We start from the raw sequence: 21,359 nt of genomic DNA, 5'->3' as shown, positions 1-21,359 counted from the left end.
CACCATTAATGGCCCTTGTGACCACCATCCCCCAGGGCCATCCCCTGCTATGTTCTGGGGTGCCTACCCTAGCTGTTTGCTCTGACTTGGCGGGAGCTGTCACAGCTCCCGCCAAGTCAGAGCAAACACTAACTCCACTTTGAACAAGTGGGAGCTGTCAAAGTGCTCCCACTCGTCTATTTCCCTGCCTTCTGTCAATTGGGCTTGGAAACAGACAAAACAACTGCTCTCACACATGAGCTGTTTAGCAGCTTCCAGAATGCGAGTACAATGCCTGCTCCCGCAGAAGGCGGGGAGTCATCTGGGCCTGCGGGTGCCTTGAGGTTCCGCCTTACGGTCCCCATTCGACCACACTGGGTGGGCTCCATGGCACCCAGGGAGTCATGGCCGAGCCCCGCTGGTTGGGGCCCCTGGGGCCCAAAATCGGCCTTGGGAGGGGGGCTATGCTTCAGATTACAGTATATCTGAAAACAAATATAGGACAGCATAAAGTATATATAATATTCAGTATATCCGAGAAAATATTGTAAGTGGTTTTGTTTAAACCACCTTTAGCACACACTTTCCATGTAAGAGAGAAAGCACATTAATTTTTTTTAGAGACATAATTCCCACTAGAGGGCAGATTCATTCTTAGCTCACAAGATAGAATTTCGGGGAGATAGTGTGATGAAGATACATTTTATTTGTTGCTGGATAAAAGTAAAGAGGCACACATGATCATTTCACCAGAACGCATTTTATTTATTTAGAAAGAAAAGGGCAACCAGCAAACGTTTACTTCCCTGGGACATGGATAGGTCGGATTTTACAATAAGCAGGTATTTGTGCATGTACTGAGTGTTTGAAAACTTATCAAGCTGGAGAAAATGGAAGGTCTGAGCTAGAAAAGACTTGGGATGTTTGCTCTTGTGTGTCATGGTTTCATAGGGTAGTAGATGTGCTATGAAAGGACGCAGAGGTAGGATAACTGAAACTAATGAACCGTCTGTGTGAGGATTGGTATATAAGGCTGCCGGAAAACAATATTTCTGAGAAAGTACTGGTAACTTGTGAACTCAGTGTTAAAGCATCATCCATAGTCCGAATGGCAACTGAGTGATTGGTATGTGCGAGTCTGCCATTCCAAGAACATTTTGAATGAAAAGGTACAGTACAGAGCATTTTACAGCACCGTGAATCAACACATTTTGCAGCTAGTTTACAGGACAATAATGGTATACTTGGTTTACAGTCATTCCATGGATCTACACAAATGAAATGTAGGTGTGCATCACAAAAAATAATATATAATTACTCCTGTAGGTTACCTCCTGCATTTGGAGTAAGTTGCAGATTTTTGTTAAACTCCCAGAGGCTTCAAATAACTGGTGTGCATCAGAAAAATGTATCCCATGAGTTCATTTGCACTAGTAACTCTTTTTGTCCTCTTTGTGGAAATTAGTTTTCCCTCTGGAGAAACTACTTGACAAAAGTGAAGTTTTAATTGTTTGCAGGATGGGAAAGGGCTGAGAAAACCTTTTGTGGTTACTCATCAAACAAGCATATTGGAGCCGGCCATCAGTCATTCCGGCACTTCTACCATTGATCACCCACTGCCTTCATCTCAGCGAAGAGTTTCTCACACAAAAAGTATGTGTTAGTAAATCTTTTGAGAAGCGTAAAATCACCTTTTAAGAGTCACAAACATAGCGTTAAAAAATGGAAAAGCAAGTTGAACTTTGCATAAGCAAACACCTTTGTGAATCCGGCCCTCTAAAATGAATTTGAGATGACACGTTTTTTTCGCTTCCCAGCAACAAAAGACACACCTCCCTGACCAGCAAAAGTGTTCTAAAATCCTTGTAATTTGTTTTGTTATTTACAAAAACATTGATGAACAGCTGATTATTCTTTCTAGTGCTGTAATCCATAAATTGTTTCAGTGTGTAATATACATTCTTATTTATTGTGGCACTGGACAAACATTAAATCATAATACATTGTTTTTCCTGTCCCTTGTAGAGGTTGTGAACTGAAAATGAAAAGATTAAAAATAAATAAATAATTGATTTATTAAATCTGTGTATTTCAATGTTCTTCTTTAGCTGTATCAGCAGATGCAATAATAATTTCGCCTTCATTTTTGTCCCTTTTAAGAAAGTGTTGGTTTCTTTTTATATTGTGTCAGCTTTTGTAATACTATAAAGAGGTATGTGTGCCTGAAAGAAAATACCTGCTGCTTGGGGTAACCTAGCTGCACAGCCCTGTAACTATTGATTGTCCCTGTGTTCTCTTGCAGGAGCTGGTCCTCCCTTCCTCCGAAGAAGCCCTCTCATTAGTGGCCCTAGTCGATGGCTACTTCCGGCTCCTCGTGGACTCCAAACACTATCTGTGCCAAGAGGTTGCACCTCCTCGCCTGGTGATGAGTGTCTTGAATGGCATTCACGGACCCATGCAGTAAGTCTTGCCATTGGCCTCAGGTATGGTCTCCCAGGCCCCTTTGATTGGAGTTCATCTATGAATTAAAGCCAAATTCATGAGACTTGTGCGTCCTGCACCTTGCCACATTAACCTGGAGCCATTAAGGATGGAGAAGCTAGTGCAGACTAGAATTGACAAATGTGATATTCTCACAGGTGGTGTGAGAGTGTATAAACACGTCCATTGTTTTTGTTTTGTAATCTGGCTATGCCAAGCCTTGACATAATCCGCATAGAGAAGAGCTATCTGGTGGCAACCATGGGATAATTCACAACATGGAAACAATAAGCGTTAATATCAATTCTATGAACTTCACATTAGCCTACTCAGCTTCTGTTTCCTTAGTAGCCTCGGGTTCATGAGTCACGTTTCATGACCCACTTACGTTGGGTATCTGGTTTATTTTTCTTTATCCTAGAAAGCTTTCCGTAGGCTGCACCCTGTTCTATTTTTTGTTGTTGTACTTCTTCATTGAAAACGAGCTTCAGTCTGTACTCTTTATGTACCAGTTCTTCTTGTGGCATTTCTGTCCTTGAGTTTAGTATGTCTTTGCAGTGCAGTTACCAATTCCTGATTGCAATTTTGAAATGTTGCTTTCTTCTTCAAGACATACATTCATCGGGCCACTGTCTTCTGGTGAAGGCACATGCCAAGTAATGTCTCAACAAATACACATAAAAAAGCAGCTGACAAAGTTCTCCATTATTATGTTTTAGACAAACTCCCACCTTTTAACTAGATGTGCATAGAATTATAGCATCTCCTGTCTTAGTCAATTAATACATTTTTTGCCATTTTTGATGTAATGCCCATTATTTTCAGTTGTATATTGCCCTTTTGTAGACATATCACTTCCTCTTGCAGTGACTTGTGTCTATACCCCTTGCTCAAGAGCCCTTCCACAGATTTCATTGGGCATGTTGACTTTAATTGCTGCTTTCAGAAAAGGCCTGCTTCTCCATCCTTTTCTTTAAGATTGGCGTAAGCTCTTCACTGGCTCGGCTGTTCCTCGTTCCCAGCTTTGGGAGAAAGCAATTGATTTCAAAAGGTATTTAAAACATGGCCTACTCTGGTGCTTGGCCATGTGCCAGACTCTAGAGGACCTTGTGATGGGGACACTGCGCCTTAGCAAGTGTCAGCATCGGACAGGTCCCTGAGTACTGTTGGCATGTCACTGGAAAGATGGGTAAGGCTGAGGATAAAATCGTTACTGCATTGTTTATATTTCACTCTCATGAACTCTAGAAATGAACAGTGGAGTTACAAAATGGTTGTATCTTTTAGAATGCCTTATTCCCATCACACAGTAATTTATAAATGACCAAAGCCAATTGTAATTGTAGATAGGTTTGATGGTACTTCTTCTATTGATATAGCTACGTCTAGTTTAATGTTAACTATAGGCAGTTCCCTGGGTGCTTGTGGTTCTGTTACTTTCTAACAGTTGTGTCTGTGTGACCGCTTACTTTATTTCAGTGAAGAGTTCATCTTGGCAAAGCTAAGAAGGGAGGAGAGAGAAGAAGGCCAATATGTGATCCGATGGAGCGCTGTCGACTTCCACCGGATGATTATGTCTGTGGTAAAGAGAACAGAGGTAAACAAGCGTGTTTAGGCCAGGATCTCATTGAACGACGTATTTCGGCACTGTGGTAGCACATAGTACCGTAAGGGAGATTTATTGTAATAGCACTTTAAGTCTTTAATTCATTATTGAAAAGTGTCCCTGCAGTGGAAAGTGGATTATATTTGCTGAGCATTTTTAATAAAAGTTCAGTGAAGAACCTAAATGAAGAAGCGCATAGAAACTCCGCAATGAATGGAACATGGTATGTGGGAGAGTGTGGGCATAGAAACTTAACCACACATTTGCAGCAGTTATTCAGATACAGATTGTGCAAAGACATTTACAGTGGAGGTTGTAGATCAAAGGAAGCTCTTTGAGTGTAAGAAGTGCAAGTGCTGTTTTGAAGTTGCTCAAGGTGTTGGAAGATGAGTATGTTTCAGTAGATGGGTGCAACGATTTAAAAATAATTGAATCTTGAGATGACTCAGTTTTTTTCTTTTTTTGGTTTAGTAGTGGTGAGCTGATGCTTAAGTTGTGGTGAAAGTTTAAACACATGGGTGTTAAGAGAGGTGGTCTGTTAATGTGCAAAAGTAGTTGTGCTACACGATGAGCCAGTCAGCATGTTGTCAGTAAGGAAAGGTGGATCACCTTTTATTATATGAGGAAGGTGTTCAGAGTCTAGGCTAAAGATGAAGTAGTTCGAATCAGAGAATATATTTTGTGGTGGAAAAAAAGACTTAATTAATTGTGCATGGCAAGAGGAGTATGATAGAACGAGGAGCCTAAGGGAAGAATTTGTCCCAGTCATCTGCACCCATCCTGTTTGCATGAATAGTGTGCTTCCTGTGAGCACATATCTTAGTTTGCTTTCAAATATGAAAGTTCATCAACAAAGAAATACAAAGTTCGAGGCATATGAGCTGCAGATCACACACTAAGGATAAGATCACCATCTGGTGTTGGGCTTGGATGATTGCAGGTTGTTGTTGTCTTCGGAAGAAGTCTTTGGTCACGAGATTGGTGACTCCTCCCCTGGACAACAGTGCGCATGGGCACCCACTCCATCCTCAGATTGTTTTTTTCCGCCATTGGGTTCGGATGAACTTTTTTCCGCTCCAGCAGAAAACTTATAGCAATCACTACAACTCTCAAAATTTGAAAACTCGACGTCGAAAACCATATCTGACCGACTCCGGACGCGGCTGATGGAAAGGACACCTTTTAAAAAATGCCCCCAATGTGGAGCAAAGTTCCCTCATAGCGATCACCACGAGGTCTGTAATTTGTGCCTTTCACCAGACCACAACGAATCCAGCTGTCCAGCCTGCGCCGCATTCCGTTCGAAGAAAACTATCCGGGACCGAAGAGCTCGACGCCATATCATGGCCAAGCCGGTTCCGGAACCAGAAGACATCTTTGCACAGGATGTCCCTGACGATGACTCAGAAGATCTCCAGATCGTGTCCGAGGCCGACGATTCTGATCCGGGGCAGCCTGTGAGTACCAGCCCCCCTACCCCAACACCACCCAAAAACACATTGGTCGAGACTCTGCCAGCTGGGCCCAGTCGCGATCCAAAAACATCTTCAGAAGCCCCGCCCTCAGGCTCGGCTCCGAAGAAAAGTAAGCCTGCAGGTGGCTCGGGCTCGAGCAAACCTCATGTCATTGTGCCTATAATACCTTCGGCACCGAAGCAGGCTCCGAGACCGAAATCTCCGTCGGCCCCGAAACGTCACTCGGCACCGACATCTCCACCGGCACCAAAACGTTCTTCGGCGCCGAGGTCTCCACCGGCACCGAAAGGCTCGTCGGCACCGAAAGGTCCTTCGGCACCGAAAAATCCACCGGAACCGAAAAGTTCTTCGGCACCCAAAACATCCTCGGTGCCAAAACAAGTCCATGAAGAACAAAAATCCAAAACAGAAACAAAAAAGTCGGCGCCAAAGCCGCCTTCGGACAGTGAGGAACTCTTTCGGCCTGATCCAAAGCAAAAACGGATTTACATAAATCCGAAAACTGGACATGTCACAGCGGTGCCCTACAAGAAAAGGAAGCTGGACACAACACCTCCTCCAGCACCTCCAAAGAAGAAGGACTGTGCCACTTCACCCATACGTCCTTCCTCTCCTACATTACCTCCTATTCCATCCCCCCCACCCCCACCGCCTTCACCTCTACCATCTCCTTCTCACACACCACCTCCACAGGATGATGATGATTTAGGGGGACGGGGAGACCCAGATTTCTTTACTTATCCCACTGATCCTACTGATCCCTTTACACTCCCGGACACAGCACCAGTAGATGACTGGACTTACCCTATGCCTGATATGCCTGACCCCACTCCATACCCCTCAAAACCCTCCCCTCCTGATGACCATTTAGGGTTCGGTCAGCTTATAAACAGAGCAGCATCGTTTCATGGTGTCACCATGCACACCGACACTCCTGAGGAGGATTTTCTACTCGACACTTTTGAGCAGTCCCAGAAAACTCCACATTCTACCCATGATTAAGGGAGTGATAAAGCATGCCAATGAGGTTTTTAAAGACCCTGTCAGGGCCAGAGTTGTCAACCCCAGAATAGCAAAAAAATATAGACCGGCGCCACAAGATCCTGCGTACATCAAGGCGCAACTCCCCCTAGACTCACTAGTCGTATCAAATGCCAGAAAACGGGCGAACTCCCAAACAACCGGAGACACGCCACCCCCAGACAAAGAGTCTAAACTCCTGGAGGATTCCGGCAAAAGGGTTGCCGCTCAAGCTGCTAACCACTGGCGTATCGCAAATACACAAGCCCTATTGGCTCGTTATGATAGAGCCCATTATGATCAACTAGAGGATCTCTTGCAACACCTGCCTGAACCATTCAAAACACAGGCCACTGACCTCATCCAAGAGGGCAAACTAATATCCAATGCCTCCATTAAATGCGCATTAGACGCAGCGGACACCGCCTCTAGGGCAGTCAACACAAGCGTATTGCTTAGACGCCACGCATGGCTGCGCATTTCCGGCTTCAAGCCGGAAGTCCAAACCACCATTCTTGCTCAACCCTTTAATCAGGAGCAACTATTCGGCCCTGCAGTAGACACTGCCCTAGAAAAAATGAAGAAAGATAATGAGACTGCCAAATCTATGGGAGCATTGCAGTCTACTCAACCCAGAGGCTCCTTTCGTCGCTCCTTTTATAGAGGAGCTTCCAAAAATGTGGGAACAGACAACTCTTCCACCTTCAAAGCATCAGGTCAAACATCCCCTAACGGAGGATATTTTAGGGGAGGTTATCGGGGAAACAATACTAAAGGCCGAGGACGGGGCAACAACAACAACACCCGCACCTCTACAGCCACCAAACAGTGACTTGCCACCACTCCCCCCAGACCATTCCACTCCGGTCGGGGGCAGACTTCAACAGTTCCTACCTGTCTGGAATACCATCACTACAGACAGGTGGGTAAGACAAATTATCCAATCTGGCTACTGCCTCGAACTCATAAACCCACCCCCAAACATACCACCCAGGCACCGTCCCATGACGTCTCACCACCTCACGCTCCTCAAACAAGAAATACAGTCTTTGCTTCAAAAACACGCAATAGAACCTGTTCCACTACAACATCAGGGCACAGGAGTATATTCCCTATACTTCCTCATTCCCAAAAAGGACAAAACCTTAAGACCCATACTGGACCTCAGACTACTAAACCAGTACATACACTCGGATCATTTCCACATGATCACTCTCCAACAGGTCCTTCCATTACTTCAACAAGGAGACTTCCTTGCCACATTAGACCTCAAGGACGCATATTTTCACATCCCTCTGCATCCCGCTCACAGGAAATATCTACGATTCGTGGTAGACGGTCAGCACTATCAGTTTACAGTTCTCCCATTCGGAGTAACAACTGCACCCAGGGTGTTCACCAAATGCTTGGCAGTTGTGGCAGCATATCTCAGGAGACAAGAAATCCATGTCTTCCCCTATCTGGACGATTGGCTCATAAAAGCCAGTACTCTAGACAAATGCGTTCTCCACACTCACCGCACTATCCAAACCCTACACAACTTGGGATTTACCATCAATTATCCCAAATCTCAACTACAACCCTCCCAAGTACAACAATACCTGGGAGCCACCATAGACACAGCCAAAGCCGTAGCTTATCCCAGCACAGCCAGGATAGCCAACATACAAATTCTCATCCAAGAATTTCAAACACAACACTCTCTCCCCGCAAGAGTGTTCATGCAACTCTTAGGCATGATGGCGTCATGCATCTCCATAGTACCCTACGCACGCCTTCAAATGCGTCCCTTACAGGAATGTCTAGCACAACAGTGGAATCAGGCCCACGGACAACTTACCGATCTGGTGTTGGTGGAAAGCCGCTCACTTCGCTCGCTGAAATGGTGGAACACCATCAACCTGTCCAAAGGGCGGCCGTTCTTGGAGCCTCTTCCACAAGTTGTGCTGACCACCGACGCATCTCTCACGGGGTGGAGAGCCCACCTCCTTCAACACACCACTCAGGGAAGGTGGACCACTCAACAAAAACAGCTCCACATCAATCACCTAGAACTTCTAGCGGTGTTCCTAGCACTGACATCCTTCCAAGTGCATCTACAAAACAAAACGGTCCTCATCCGCACGGACAACATGACCACAATGTATTACTTACAGAAACAAGGAGGGACACATTCTCTACAACTGTTCCAACTGGCGCAACAAATTTGGAGATGGGCAATTCCCCGAAACATCTACCTGCTAGCAGAACACCTCCCAGGGGTTCAGAACCAGGTGGCCGACCTCTTAAGTCGCCACACACAGCAGATACACGAATGGGAACTACACCCCAAAGTCTTACTCCCATTCTTCCAAAAGTGGGGACAACCAGACATAGACCTGTTCGCCACACAAGAAAACGGAAAATGCCCAACCTTCGCCGCCAGGTTCCCACACCCACGGTCAAAGGTCAATGCAATATGGATGAACTGGTCAGGCAGATTTGCGTACGCTTTTCCGCCTCTCCCACTCATTCCATTTGTGGTACGCAAACTGAAACAACAGTCGCTGACACTCATCCTAGTGGCTCCCACTTGGACACGTCAACCCTGGTTCACCACACTTTTGGAACTATCGCTAGTTCCACATCAAAAACTGCATCTCTCCCCGGATCTCTTAACCCAGAACCATGGAGAAATCAGACACCCAGATCCTCAAACACTGAACTTTGCAATCTGGCTCCTGAAGTCTTAGAGTTCGGGTACCTCAACCTTCCTCCAGACTGTATGAATATCATTAAAGAAGCCAGGAGACCTACTACTAGGGCATGCTATGCTGCAAAATGGAAACGATTTGCCATTTACTGCGCTAACAATGACATACAACCACTGGATGCTTCCATCCAAAACATCATTTGCTATTTATTGCACTTGCAAAGATGCAATTTAGCGTATTCCTCTATACGTCTACATCTAGCGGCATTAGCAGCCTATTTGCAAAATAGACAACACCTGTCCCTTTTTAAGGTACCAGCCATTAAAGCATTTATGGAGGGTCTTAAAAGAATTATTCCTCCAAGGTTACCACCTTCCCCGGTGTGGAACCTTAATATTGTTCTAACAAGGCTCATGGGTCCCCCATTTGAACCAATGCACAAATGCGAACTGCAGTTCCTAACATGGAAAGTGGCTTTCCTCATCGCAATCACATCCCTGCGAAGAGTTAGTGAGATACAAGCCTTAACTCTCGAAGAACCCTTCCTACAACTACATCGGAACAAAGTGGTTCTTAGGACGAATCCAAAATTCCTCCCTAAAGTCATTTCCCCTTTCCATCTAAACCAGTCAGTGGAACTGCCAGTCTTCTTCCCTAATCCAGACTCAGTAGCTGAGAGGGCACTTCATACTTTAGATGTTAAAAGAGCCTTGCTGTATTACATCGACAGAACCAAACCTTTTCGGAAAACCAAGCAACTGTTTGTTGCTTTCGCTCCACCACATAAAGGCAACCCTATTTCCAAATCGGGTATCGCCAGATGGATAGTCAAATGTATCCAAATATGTTACCAAAAAGCTAAACGTACTCTTACCGTTCCCCCTAGGGCGTACTCCACGCGTAAAATAGGGGCTTCTATGGCATTCTTAGGGAACATCCCCTTAGAGGACATATGCTAAGCAGCCACATGGTCTACTACACACACCTTCACTAAGCATTACTGTGTTGATGTGCAATCCAAACAACAAGCTTCAGTAGGCCAAGCTGTCCTAAAAACTCTATTCCAAACTTCTGCAACTGATACTGGTGACCACCGCTAGGGGAGACACTGCTATATAGTCTATCCTTAGTGTGTGATAGTGTGTGTGTGTGTAGATATGCATCTGTTCTTGGCATGTAGAGCTGCAGAGCCACACACGCCCACCCGCCTCCCCGGGACCTGTATCCGTTCCAGCTTTGTCTTAATTAGACACTACACATGGACATCCTTTCTCTTTACTTCTTACACACTCCATCATTTCCCATCATGGCGAAAAACAATCTGAGGATGGAGTGGATGCCCATGCACACTGTTGTCCAGGGAACGAATCACCAATCTCGTGACCAAAGACTTATTCCGAAGACAACAACAACCTGCAATCATCCGAGCCCAACACCAGATGGCGATCTTATCCTTAGTGTGTGGCTCTGCAGCTCTACATGCCAAGAACAGATGCATACTGGTAAGTATCATATTCCTTATCTGATAGAAACATCTAGCCGCTGATTCCTTACCTTTGAAATTCCAGGCGTCAGGCTGGATCCAGTAGATTTTGATAGCAGTACCTCTGTGCATCGATAGGTGGCACCGGTCGACGCTGCGTGCCGTTGTAGGCATTGGGTTCGTCGTCATGAGGTCCGCATCATCACCCCGTCAATATAGGCGCCACCCCGGCGCACTGATGTGGTTCTTTTCTTTCTGCGCCAGCCAACACAGATCCGTCGAGGAGAGCTACCCCCTGTCACTTTTTGACAGACTTCTTTTCAGCTTTTTGTCTAATCCTTTAGGTGTAGGACATGTCCAGTTAGAAGACCACGGCGATCAAGCCGTGCAGCGCCTGTCACCCCGCTATGTCGGTCATGGACCCCCATTTGGTGTATCTCTGGTGCCTGTAACGCCATCACAACATGAAGTCGTGATCTGAATGCCGGTCCATGGCACCGAAGACTTTGAGGGAGTGGTCCCTAAAGCTAATCGAGTCCTGGCATCTGGTGCCACAGAGGTTTCCTTGTCGATCTTGCTCCTAGTCTCGGTCGAGAGGAAGGTCCGAGCTCCGCTCCAGGGGGTCGAAGTCTTCTTCCTCGAAGTCATCACGGTAATTTAGAAGCACTATAAAAAGCACAAGAAGTTGAAGCGTGCTGCGACTTTGCCTTGTGCATCGCGCACCAAGACGTTCGACTTTCGAGGCCTCGCTCCGCGGAGTGGGTTCCTGGGTTGGCTCGGCGTCTCCCTCCTTTTCCAGAGCTGGGAGCGACCCCATCCCAATTAAAATAATTTAATGACACCATGTGAACCGTTTTTAGGTGGCCTGGCCCTGCTGGCACGCCTTCAGGCCCAGCAGGCTTAGCTGATGGAGATCCCGTGGGTTCCGTGCCTCTGGCTTTTGCCCCTGCGCAACGTCCTCCTCTTGGATCTATCCCTGGATCCGGACCAGCGCCGGTCGTACTTCTGCGACCTTTCCTGGTGCCGCGTTCGACGTTGAGGTCCTCAGCGTCGCCCACCGGCAGCGCCTGCCCCATCATCATTCCAGATGACACAGAGCTGGTCAGGTGTCTTATCAACACCAAGACCGTTGCCGACAGAGCCGTTCAACCTGCCCTATTCGAAAGGGATCGGCATGGATGATGATTAGGAGGGACAGCAAGATGCCTTAGAAATCCTGCAACCCAATCAGGACCTGGACTGGTATGAGGACCTGGGTGGTGCGGAGGGCTGCTTAGGTGTTAGACCTGTAGCTTCCTTCGATGGCCATCAAGACTAACATCTTGACGGAGGTCCTTCAGCCTGGTGTTTCCTCCTCGGAACCCCTGCTGCCTTTCAACAAGGCCATGACAGATAGAAGCATTGCCTGCCGCCACCGCCCTGCACCGGGCAATCCAGCTTTCCTTTCCACCCATCCCACCCTGCAGAGTTTGGTGGTCCAAGCCTCCACTTCCCATGGCACGTTCCCTTCCACACCTCCAGACAGGGAATCCAAAAGGCTGGACAACTTTGGTAAGAAGATCTTTTCTTCCACCAGCCTAGCATTGAGGTTGGTAAACACTGCATGCCTCTTGAGCCATTACTCCCATTCGCTATGGGATACGGTTGGGCAAGTGATGCCCAGAGTCTCGGAGGAAGACCGGGCTCTCCTCCTGGGCCGGACTGGTAACCGAAACCGGCTCTGGCAAACTACTTGGCCGGTCCACCTCGGGGGGCTGAGGGGGTGCGGCCGAGCTGTTTGCAATTGCCGGTTTCGGCCGATTTTGTTACCTGGTCCCGATATTGCAGCCCTGCTCTCCTCTCCCAAGCGGTTACAGACAGGAGAGATGCAGCCAAGTTTACCATATGATGTGGCTTAGAACGACAGACTCGCTAGGCAGAGCGATTTCCTTGACGGTGGCCATTAGGCGCCATGACTGAGGACGTCTGGCTTTCCTGGGGATGTCCAATCTCACCTCATGGACTTGCCCTTTGATGTCGCCTGTCTCTTCGGAGACCATACAGATGCAGTGCTTGAGCACTTCAAGGACTTGCGGGCTACGGCCAAGTCCCTGGGCCTCCCTACTTGATCCCGGCCTACGTCTGCTCTTTTCCCCTTTCGTTGCTACTGAAAGGGCTTCCAACCGTGCCAATCCTATTCCAGCCAGAGGACCCCGCAAATCCAGCAACCTCTACGGGGCCATCGACGTGGTTCACCCCGACCTCGTGTGTCGGGTGGCTAGAAGTCAGGTCAAGTAACAAACCCTCCTCCGCCGCAAAACCTTCCTAGTCCGATCCCTCAGGATCATGGATGTCCAGTTGGTGGCAGGATACGCCATCACCTTCACCACTGGTGAGATAACACCTCTGACAGGTGGGTGCTGCAAATATACTGAAGGAGCTACTCCCTCCCCTTCAATACTACCCCTCCCTCCATGCCTCCAACTTACGATCGGCTGACGGAGGACCACCTTAACACAAAAACATACGTATAATCCGTGGTCTACAATGCTAGCTACTGATCCAAATATGTGAATTATTGGTATAGAACAATGGGCGCAAAACTCTCAAACTGAGTGTCACCAAAAAGGATCAAAATAAAATACAAGAAGAAGAGGAATTTACAGAACGAAATGACCCTTCAGGATTATTGGAATCCCATCACGCACCAAAGTGATCTTTGTCATCATTTGGGTTTCCAACCAACCTCCCATCAGTCCTCTTGTTCATAGAGGAATACTGGGTGAATTGTATCCTCTATTGAGTCTTTCGGAGAAAAGAGAGAGCGTAGAAGAAGGTTAGAAATTGTATCTGACCCCTAGGGATATTTCCAAAAAGGAAAGTGCAGTGCAAAAATAAAGTGCGTAATTAAAATAGGATTTGCAAGAGAGAGAACTTTTTCTGAAACATCAATTGCATTCCTAAGTAAAACCAGTGCAGAAAAAATAGCAGTTCAAACAATTCACTGCTTCTTAACGGTCGACATGTTTCAGCCAATAGGACAGATGTCCTCGGCTTTCTTCAGGACCTCACCATAGATTTCTTTGCTACTGCAATACTCTTAACTTGAAAAATAATTGAAATATACATACAAATTGGGTTTAAAATAACCCTTGTTGTCTTATGCTGATCCTCTGTATCTACAAGATGTATAGGACATCTGTAAAAAACACAAAAGGTTGCAACTTCAGTAATAACACATTCGAACATCTTAGTCAATTAATTCACATCTCTAGATCAGCTCTATACATGGAAAAATAATAATAATAGTATGAAAAAGCTCAAATGCTCGCCCGTTGAGTATGAGGACTAGACCTCACCTAACACGGCACCAGCTCCAGTCAATGAGGTCCCGCTCCAGCGAGCATCAACCAAGAACCCAAAATAAAGGGGATAAAAGATTTCATTTAAAACATGCTTTCTATATCTCTATGTGTCATTATCACATGGATCTCCTGTTAATTAGGTGGCATGTCTGAGAGAGTGTACCATTTAAAGTATACACATCAAAAATTCATTAAAAACCGATATTGTGTCATGGCACGTCCAGGAAATGGCATCTAGATGTACTGCAGCCATTCTCATTCTCGCTCATATTATTATTAGTCCTTTCATCTTAGGGAGACTTTTTTCAAAGAGCACGCCTTTATCGATTGTTGTTAATTCTCTTGGGTGCCATATCTCCTCTATTGTTGATATTTTTAACTCCGCTTTGATGTTCATACACTATATTTTCAACAGTCATCACCGTTTTTTTGCTACTATGTTTGTTTGGCAATGAGCCCTTTTATTGTTCTTCTCTCTGGCACAAGCGTACTGAAATACCTTTCATGTGGGCTTGTCTTGCAAAAAAACGACATCCAAACCGTAAGACATATTTCTTTTAGTTTTATCTAACCATTTTCAAATGTATATCCCGCACTCGCCAAACTTTTGATCTTATGTCTCGACATAGTTATTATGTAGATCTTTGTCGCACACTCGCCTGACTCTACTTGATTGTTATTACAGCTTCAAACAGAACCACTTCTAACAAAACCGCTTGTCTGTCATCGTTAATTGCGATCGACTATCAAGATATAAAACCCTCAGTATACAGAGAGTTTTAGAGAATTTTACAGAGGGTTTTACATTAGTAGCCCTGCAAGTCAGTTTCGCCTTACCTGTCCTTCGTTGTATCGTGCTTGGACTTAGCTGGAATGGAGGAAACGGGCCAGGGAGGCAAACTCTCTTATATATGTTTGTCCCTACTTCAGGTGAAATGTGTTGGTGTAGATGCGATGCACTTGGATTGCATCATGTAGGACTACCAATTTACGTCAGCGCTAGTGAGAAATGTAGTTTAAGGCTTAATTACACTTTTTTTATAATATAAAATTTGAAAGAATGGTACTTTATTTGTTCTCATGTTAATACTGTGAGCTAGGTTCACATTCATACCTGCTTTGCAAAACAAGGAAGGAACCACGATGGCTAAGATTCTTATCTGTCGTGTCGGGACTCCAAAATGATGTCATTTAACTGGGAAATGGTAGTTCATTTATGAATTTCGAGCTCAGTAAGTATGTATCCAAAGAAGTTTAAGACAAAGATACTATAAAGATACTATACTGGCTGGATCTTCTGTCAGAATCTTTGTAGTTTGTCATGGTAAATAAGATAGTAGAAATTAATAAGTACTTTATGTCTATGACTTGAGCTCCGAGCCGTACACGCTGCTCGCCACTCGGGACTACAAAAACGTAACTTATCCAGGAAACGGTAGTTCTTATCTAAATGTTGGCTTTTTTTATCGGGGTCTTTGCAAATAGTCAAGACAACTACAAATAAGACAGTAGAGATCGATAGATACTTAATATCTATAATTTAGGCTCAAAAGTAGGAACAACCGGACTATGACCTGGATATTTGTATTGTGGTAGAAAACTGGATTTGTGTGTTAGTAACATACTAAGCATCTGCAACTTGATGTTTATTTCACATTCCTTAGACAAGTCTGTATAGATCAAGGCACTAAGTTGTTGTATGTATACTCACTCACGAATATAATGTGTTATGTTGTATAGATCTATATACGTCCCGCTTAGATATGCAATCACTCTAAATTCTGGTCCAGATTTCTCCATTATCTATGAAGAGAGACCCAGGGTATTGCATCATTAAGGCCTGATGTATCACTCGAGAGTTTGTATACCCATTTTTGTTCTCGTAAAAAGAGAAAATTGGACACATCAGTGACATGTGGAGGAATATAAGGTTTTTCAAGTACCGTCCACACGAAGTCTTCAGCATTGTGTGCTTGATCCAGAAAATATCTTGTCAGCTTTGTCGTTATTTTCTTACATCTGAATGTGCTTTTGTGTTCTAACATCCGTAGCTTCACTTTTCGAGTCGTCATTCCCACATATTGGGATTTACATGGACATGTGATCAGATATATTAAATTATCACTGTTGCAATTAGTGAAGCTTTTTTGAATGCATGGTCTGTTTTTTAAAATATCTAAAGAGTTAGATTGTCTCGTTTGAGGGCAGATGGCACAAGATCCGCAGGGAAAATGACCTTGCACTGCGGGTAAATCCCACAATGTGCCAATGGCGCGTTGTATAGGGCCAGCTGGTCGAGCATGGACTAGTTTGTCTTGCAGGTTTTTGCCTCTCTTTAAAGAGAACAGTGGCAGAGGTATTTTGTCTGTACAACTATTTAAAATTCGCCAATGTTTCCTGACACTCTTTTGTATGCCATTAGACAGAGAGCTAAAGGTGTTAACAAACGTAAGGCAGCCCAAAGGTGGTTTTTCTATTGATCCTTCTAGTAGTGCCTCTCGGTTGTTGTTAGTAGCTCTTTTCTGTGCACGTCTGATTAGTTTCTTTGGATATTTTTTCTCTCTCAGTTTTTCTGTGAGATTTTTTTAATGTTCTTCATATTTGACCATTGTGGAACAATTCCTCCGAACTCGGAGGAATTGACCATAGGGTAAATTTTCTCAAAGAGAGTCAGGGTGTTGACTATCAAAGCGTAATAGAGAGTTTCGGGCCATTGGCTTCCGATACAATTCACTTTCTAGACCGGTGGATGTAGTGAAGATGGATAGATCTAAAAATGCTATTCTGTCTTTATCCACTTCTACTGTGAATTTTAGGAAATCATTCCTCGTATTCAAACAATCTTTAAATCTTATCATTGAATCAAGATTGCCTCGCCATACCACCAGCACGTCGTCGATATACCGCTTCCATAAGCGGATCGACTCAAAAAAAGTATTGTCTGGAGTAAGGACATGCTGTCAAAAGTATGGACATATAAATTCGCCAAACTTGGTGCAAAAACACTGCCCATACTGGTCCCAGCGACCTGTAAGTTGATGGTGTCTTCATATTTAAAGAAGTTGTCTTTCATCGCCAATTGGGCCAATGACATTATAAAGTGGACAGGTGTTATTGCGTCCACAACATTATCTGTTAGAATCGTAGATATAGTATCTAATGTTTCATCTTGTGGAATTGACGTGTACAAAGGTTCGACATCGAAGGAGACTAAATAGTCTTGCTCCGTGTCAAATTCAACTTCAGGTAATAGACGTAGCACGTCTTTTGTGTCCTGTAGATAAGTTGGCATTTTCTTTACTATTGGTCGTAAAAAGTAATCTACAAAAGTGGATAAAGGCTCCAGTATAGAACCAATGCCAGATATTATAGGCCTTCCCGGTGGTGGTCGTTGTGGTTTGTGTATCTTAGGCAAGCAATACAAGTAAGGCATAACTGGATGGTTTGTTTGTAAAAAAAATGGCTTTCTGTGAAGTAATCCAACCGGCATTTGTGCCTTCTTCTACAAGATCACGATTGTACTTTTAATCCTTTCTGTTGGATCTTCTTTCAATGGTCGGTAGAACCTTCTAACTGCCAACTGTCGCAAACATTCATCTCTATATGCATCAGTATGTTGAAGTACAATAGCTCCGCCTTTATCTGCGAGCTTGATTGTAATTGTTTGGTCTTCTGTTAAGGTATGTAAAGCCAACTGTTCTTTTTTGGAAGGTTATGAAATTGGTCTTTTTTGTTTTGCATATAGTGGCTACCTCTTCTTGAACGGCCTTCTCAAAAGTCAAGACTTTTGGGGGAACGCTGGTGGTCGGAGGATTAAAGGTAGAGCGTTTTCTAAGGCCTGTATTCTTATCTTCCATTGGATGAGCTAAAGGCTCTTTATCGCGGAAGAAATAGAACAGGCGTATTTTACTAAAGAAATGGGCCATTTCGCAATTGACCTGAAAAGCAACTCCAGAGTTAGTTGCCACGAAACCTAAACCTCTGTTAAGAACTAAAGATTAATTGTCTGTCAGTTCTCTTTCACTAAGATTGACAATTAAACTGGTTCCGCACTGGTCCCTAGTTGGGGCGCATTATTTTTCGTTTATCTGCGGGTGCCCATATGAGATGTCATCGGTTGATTCCAATGTACTTGGGGTTGAGCGTTTCTCTGTCTTCCTCTTGGTCTTCCGGGCCAAACCCTAAAAAAGACTGATTAGGAAAATTTTGTTGATGTGGTTGAAAATGGGCCATCGGGAGCTGGAATTGTGTAGGTAGAAACCCCAAGGTGTTGGGGGCCACCATTGCTAGAATTGTGGTGTAGGTTGTCCTCCTCGCCAATTTGACCTATTGTACCTGCCTCGCCCTCTGTAGAGTTGCCTATTCACAGTGGTAGTCTCTGCATCACTTGAGCTGTCTTCTGAGCTAGACCCTGAGTATGATGAACCATAACGCCGCCCTTTCTTGTTAAACTCGGAAGGGGAATAGTTCTCGCTAGTATAGGGGTATACAATGTCGTGTTTGAAACGTTCCAAGTCTTTTTTAAATTTGTCATCTTTGCAAGCAGTATGTTGTCTTTAAATTCTTTGTTTGTTTTATTTGATTAATCTTGATTTTTCTTAAAAAGTGTGGCAGTTATAGTGGTTTTAATCTGGGATTCAAGCAGTTGAATTTCAATTAACACTGAATCTGCCACACGTTTGGCTGTACTTATAATTAAGATTAGCCAATCATGTGTACAGTGCCAGGCTATCAAAGACCAATCTTTAAAAAAACTTTTGTCCTGGAGAAAGAGGCGTGGGGAGAAAGAACTCACCAACAATATGCCAATTTAGCAATTGTGTATCTCAAAACCATCTCACTAGTATAGTTTTAGAGTTGTAAACAAGGGACCCGCAGCCAACAAAGCTTTACAAGAACAAAAACACAACCTAAAGGGTCCGAGGGAATTTTATAGACTCAAACGGATTAAATCCCCCTATTCTATTTATCACAAAAACATACGTATAATCCGTGGTCTACAATGCTAGCTACTTATCCAAATATGTGAATTATTGGTATAGAACAATGTGCGCAAAACTCTCAAACGGAGTGTCACCAAAAAGGATCAAGATAAAATACAAAATACAAGAAGAAGAGGAATTTACAGAACAAAATGACCCTTCAGGATTATTGGAATCCCATCACGCACCAAAGTGATCTTTGTCATCATTTGGGTTTCCAACCAACCTCCGATCAGTCCTCTTGTTCATAGAGGAATACTGGGTGAATTGTATCCTCTATTTAGTCTTTCAGAGGAAAAGCGAGAGCGTAGAAGAAGGTTAGAAATTGTATCTGACACCTAGGGATATTTCCAAAAAGGAAAGTGCAGTGCAAAAATAAAGTGCGTAATTTAAAATAGGATTGCAAGGGAGAGAGAACTTTTTCTGAAACATTAATTACATTCCTAAGTAAAACCAGTGCAGAAAAAATAGCAGTTCAAACAGTTCACTGCTTCTTAACGGTCGACATGTTTCAGCCAATAGGACAGATGTCCTCGGCTTCCTTCAGGTCCTCACCATAGATTTCTTTGCTACTGCAATACTTTTAACGTGAAAACTAATTTAAATACACATACAAATTGGGCTTAATATAACCCTTGTTGTCTTATGCTAATCCTCTGTATCTACAAGATGTATAGGATCACCTTGCCTTACTCCGTGAGGAAGTCAAGGCTCTCTTGGCCAAGGGAGCTATAGAGAGGGTTGCCGGACCAGAAATAGGCTGTGGTTTCTATTCCGGCTATTTTTCTGGTTCCAAAGAAGGACCGAGGCCTTTGTCCTGTCCTCGACCTCAGGGCCCTCAACTACTTCCTCAAAAAGGAGAAGTTCAAGATGCTCACCCTTGCTCATGTCCTGTCGGCCCTGGACCTGGGAGACTGGATGGTAGCATTGGACTTGCTGGACGCCTATTTCCACATTCCCGTTCTGCCAGGCCATCATCGCTATCCTCGGTGGGCCAGAACTTTTAGTTTATCGTGCTCCCTTCGACCTAACCAGTGCCCCTCGGGTGTTCACCAAGGTGATGGAGATGGTTGCAGCTCATCTGCGGAGATCATGGGTCCCCGTCTTCCCCTAGTTCGATGACTGGTTGTTGAAGGTGGGCTCGTCCCAAGCAGTCGTCTCCCACCTCCAGACTACAGCGAACCTCGTGCATTCGCTGGGGTTCACTATCAACATGCCGGAGTCACACCTGACTCCCTTTCATCGGAGCAGTCCTGGGCACAGTTTTGGGCTTATCCTCCTGATCGGTGAGTCCAGGATATTCAGGCTATGATGCCAATATTTCAGCCTCTATGCAGGATTTCGGTGAGAATGACTGTGAAGCTGTTGCGCCTCATGACCTCCTGCATCCTACTAGTGGACAAGGCCATATGGCACATGTGGGCTCTGCAGTTCCAATGGGCACAGCATTGGGGAAATCTCACCTACCTAGTTCGGATATCGGAGGGAACCGAGAACGACATTGGGTGATGGCTTACAAACTACAATTGGATTTGAGGCAGACCCCTCTCTCTTGCCGAACCAGACCTCACAGTAGTGATGGATGCGTCCCTTCTGAGATGGAGTGGCCATCTGGGAGAGGTGGAGGTCAGAACTCTGTTCTCTGATGGAAGCCAAGCTCCATATCAACCTGTTGAAGCTACGTGCGATCCGGTTGGCACTGAAAGCCTATTTACCATCCCTCAAAGGAAGGCTAGTCCAGGTGTTCACAGACAACACTACTGCCATGTGGTACTGCAACAAGCTGGACGGAGTGGGGTCGTGGATCCTCTGTCAAGGAACTACAGGGAATTTTCCATGTGGTTCAAGATATGGTCGGTTCTCTGAATGCAAAAGCGGACTAACTCAGCTGTTGGTGCCTTGCAGATCACGAGTGGCATCTCCATTCAGAGGCGGTGCAAGGTCTTTTTCAGCACTTGGGAGAGCCTTGGTTAGATCTGTTCACCTCCGAAAAGAACACAAAATGTGAGCAGTTTTACACGTTGGAGTTTACAAGGCAGCTATCACTCGGCGACGCTTTTCATCATGAGTGGAGCACAGGCTTCCTGTACGCCTTTCCTACCACGCCACTCCTGCCTTGAGTGCTCAAGAAGATCAGGAGTGACCGGGCCCAAGTCATCCTTGTGGCTCCAGACTGGGCATGGAGAGTCTGGTATCCTGAGCTTTTGAAAATAAGCATCGATCCTCCAGTCAGGCTGTCCCTTCGGGAGGATCTTCTGTCGCAGCACAGGGTTCTCCACCCGAACCTGTCCACTCT

At 44.9% G+C, this 21,359-nt stretch overlaps 1 protein-coding gene across 2 annotated transcripts in view; it reads left to right on the top strand.

Moving 5' to 3' along the window:
• TYK2 (tyrosine kinase 2) overlaps window positions 1-21,359 on the top strand; it is a 597,160-nt gene that overhangs the window by 305,079 nt on the left and 270,722 nt on the right. For both annotated transcript variants that reach the window (XM_085600754.1, XM_085600753.1), the window contains exons 10-11: window positions 2,282-2,439; window positions 3,940-4,057. In XM_085600754.1, the coding sequence (XP_085456880.1) occupies window positions 2,282-2,439; window positions 3,940-4,057 (276 nt within the window). The remainder of the gene's footprint in view (window positions 1-2,281; window positions 2,440-3,939; window positions 4,058-21,359) is intronic.

This window comes from Triturus cristatus, chromosome 4_2 (assembly GCF_964204655.1).
Source record: "Triturus cristatus chromosome 4_2, aTriCri1.1, whole genome shotgun sequence".
Classification (NCBI taxonomy): Eukaryota; Metazoa; Chordata; class Amphibia; order Caudata; family Salamandridae; genus Triturus; species Triturus cristatus.
Note: the sequence above shows the minus strand (reverse complement) of the source record. Positions and strands in the feature narration are given on the sequence as shown.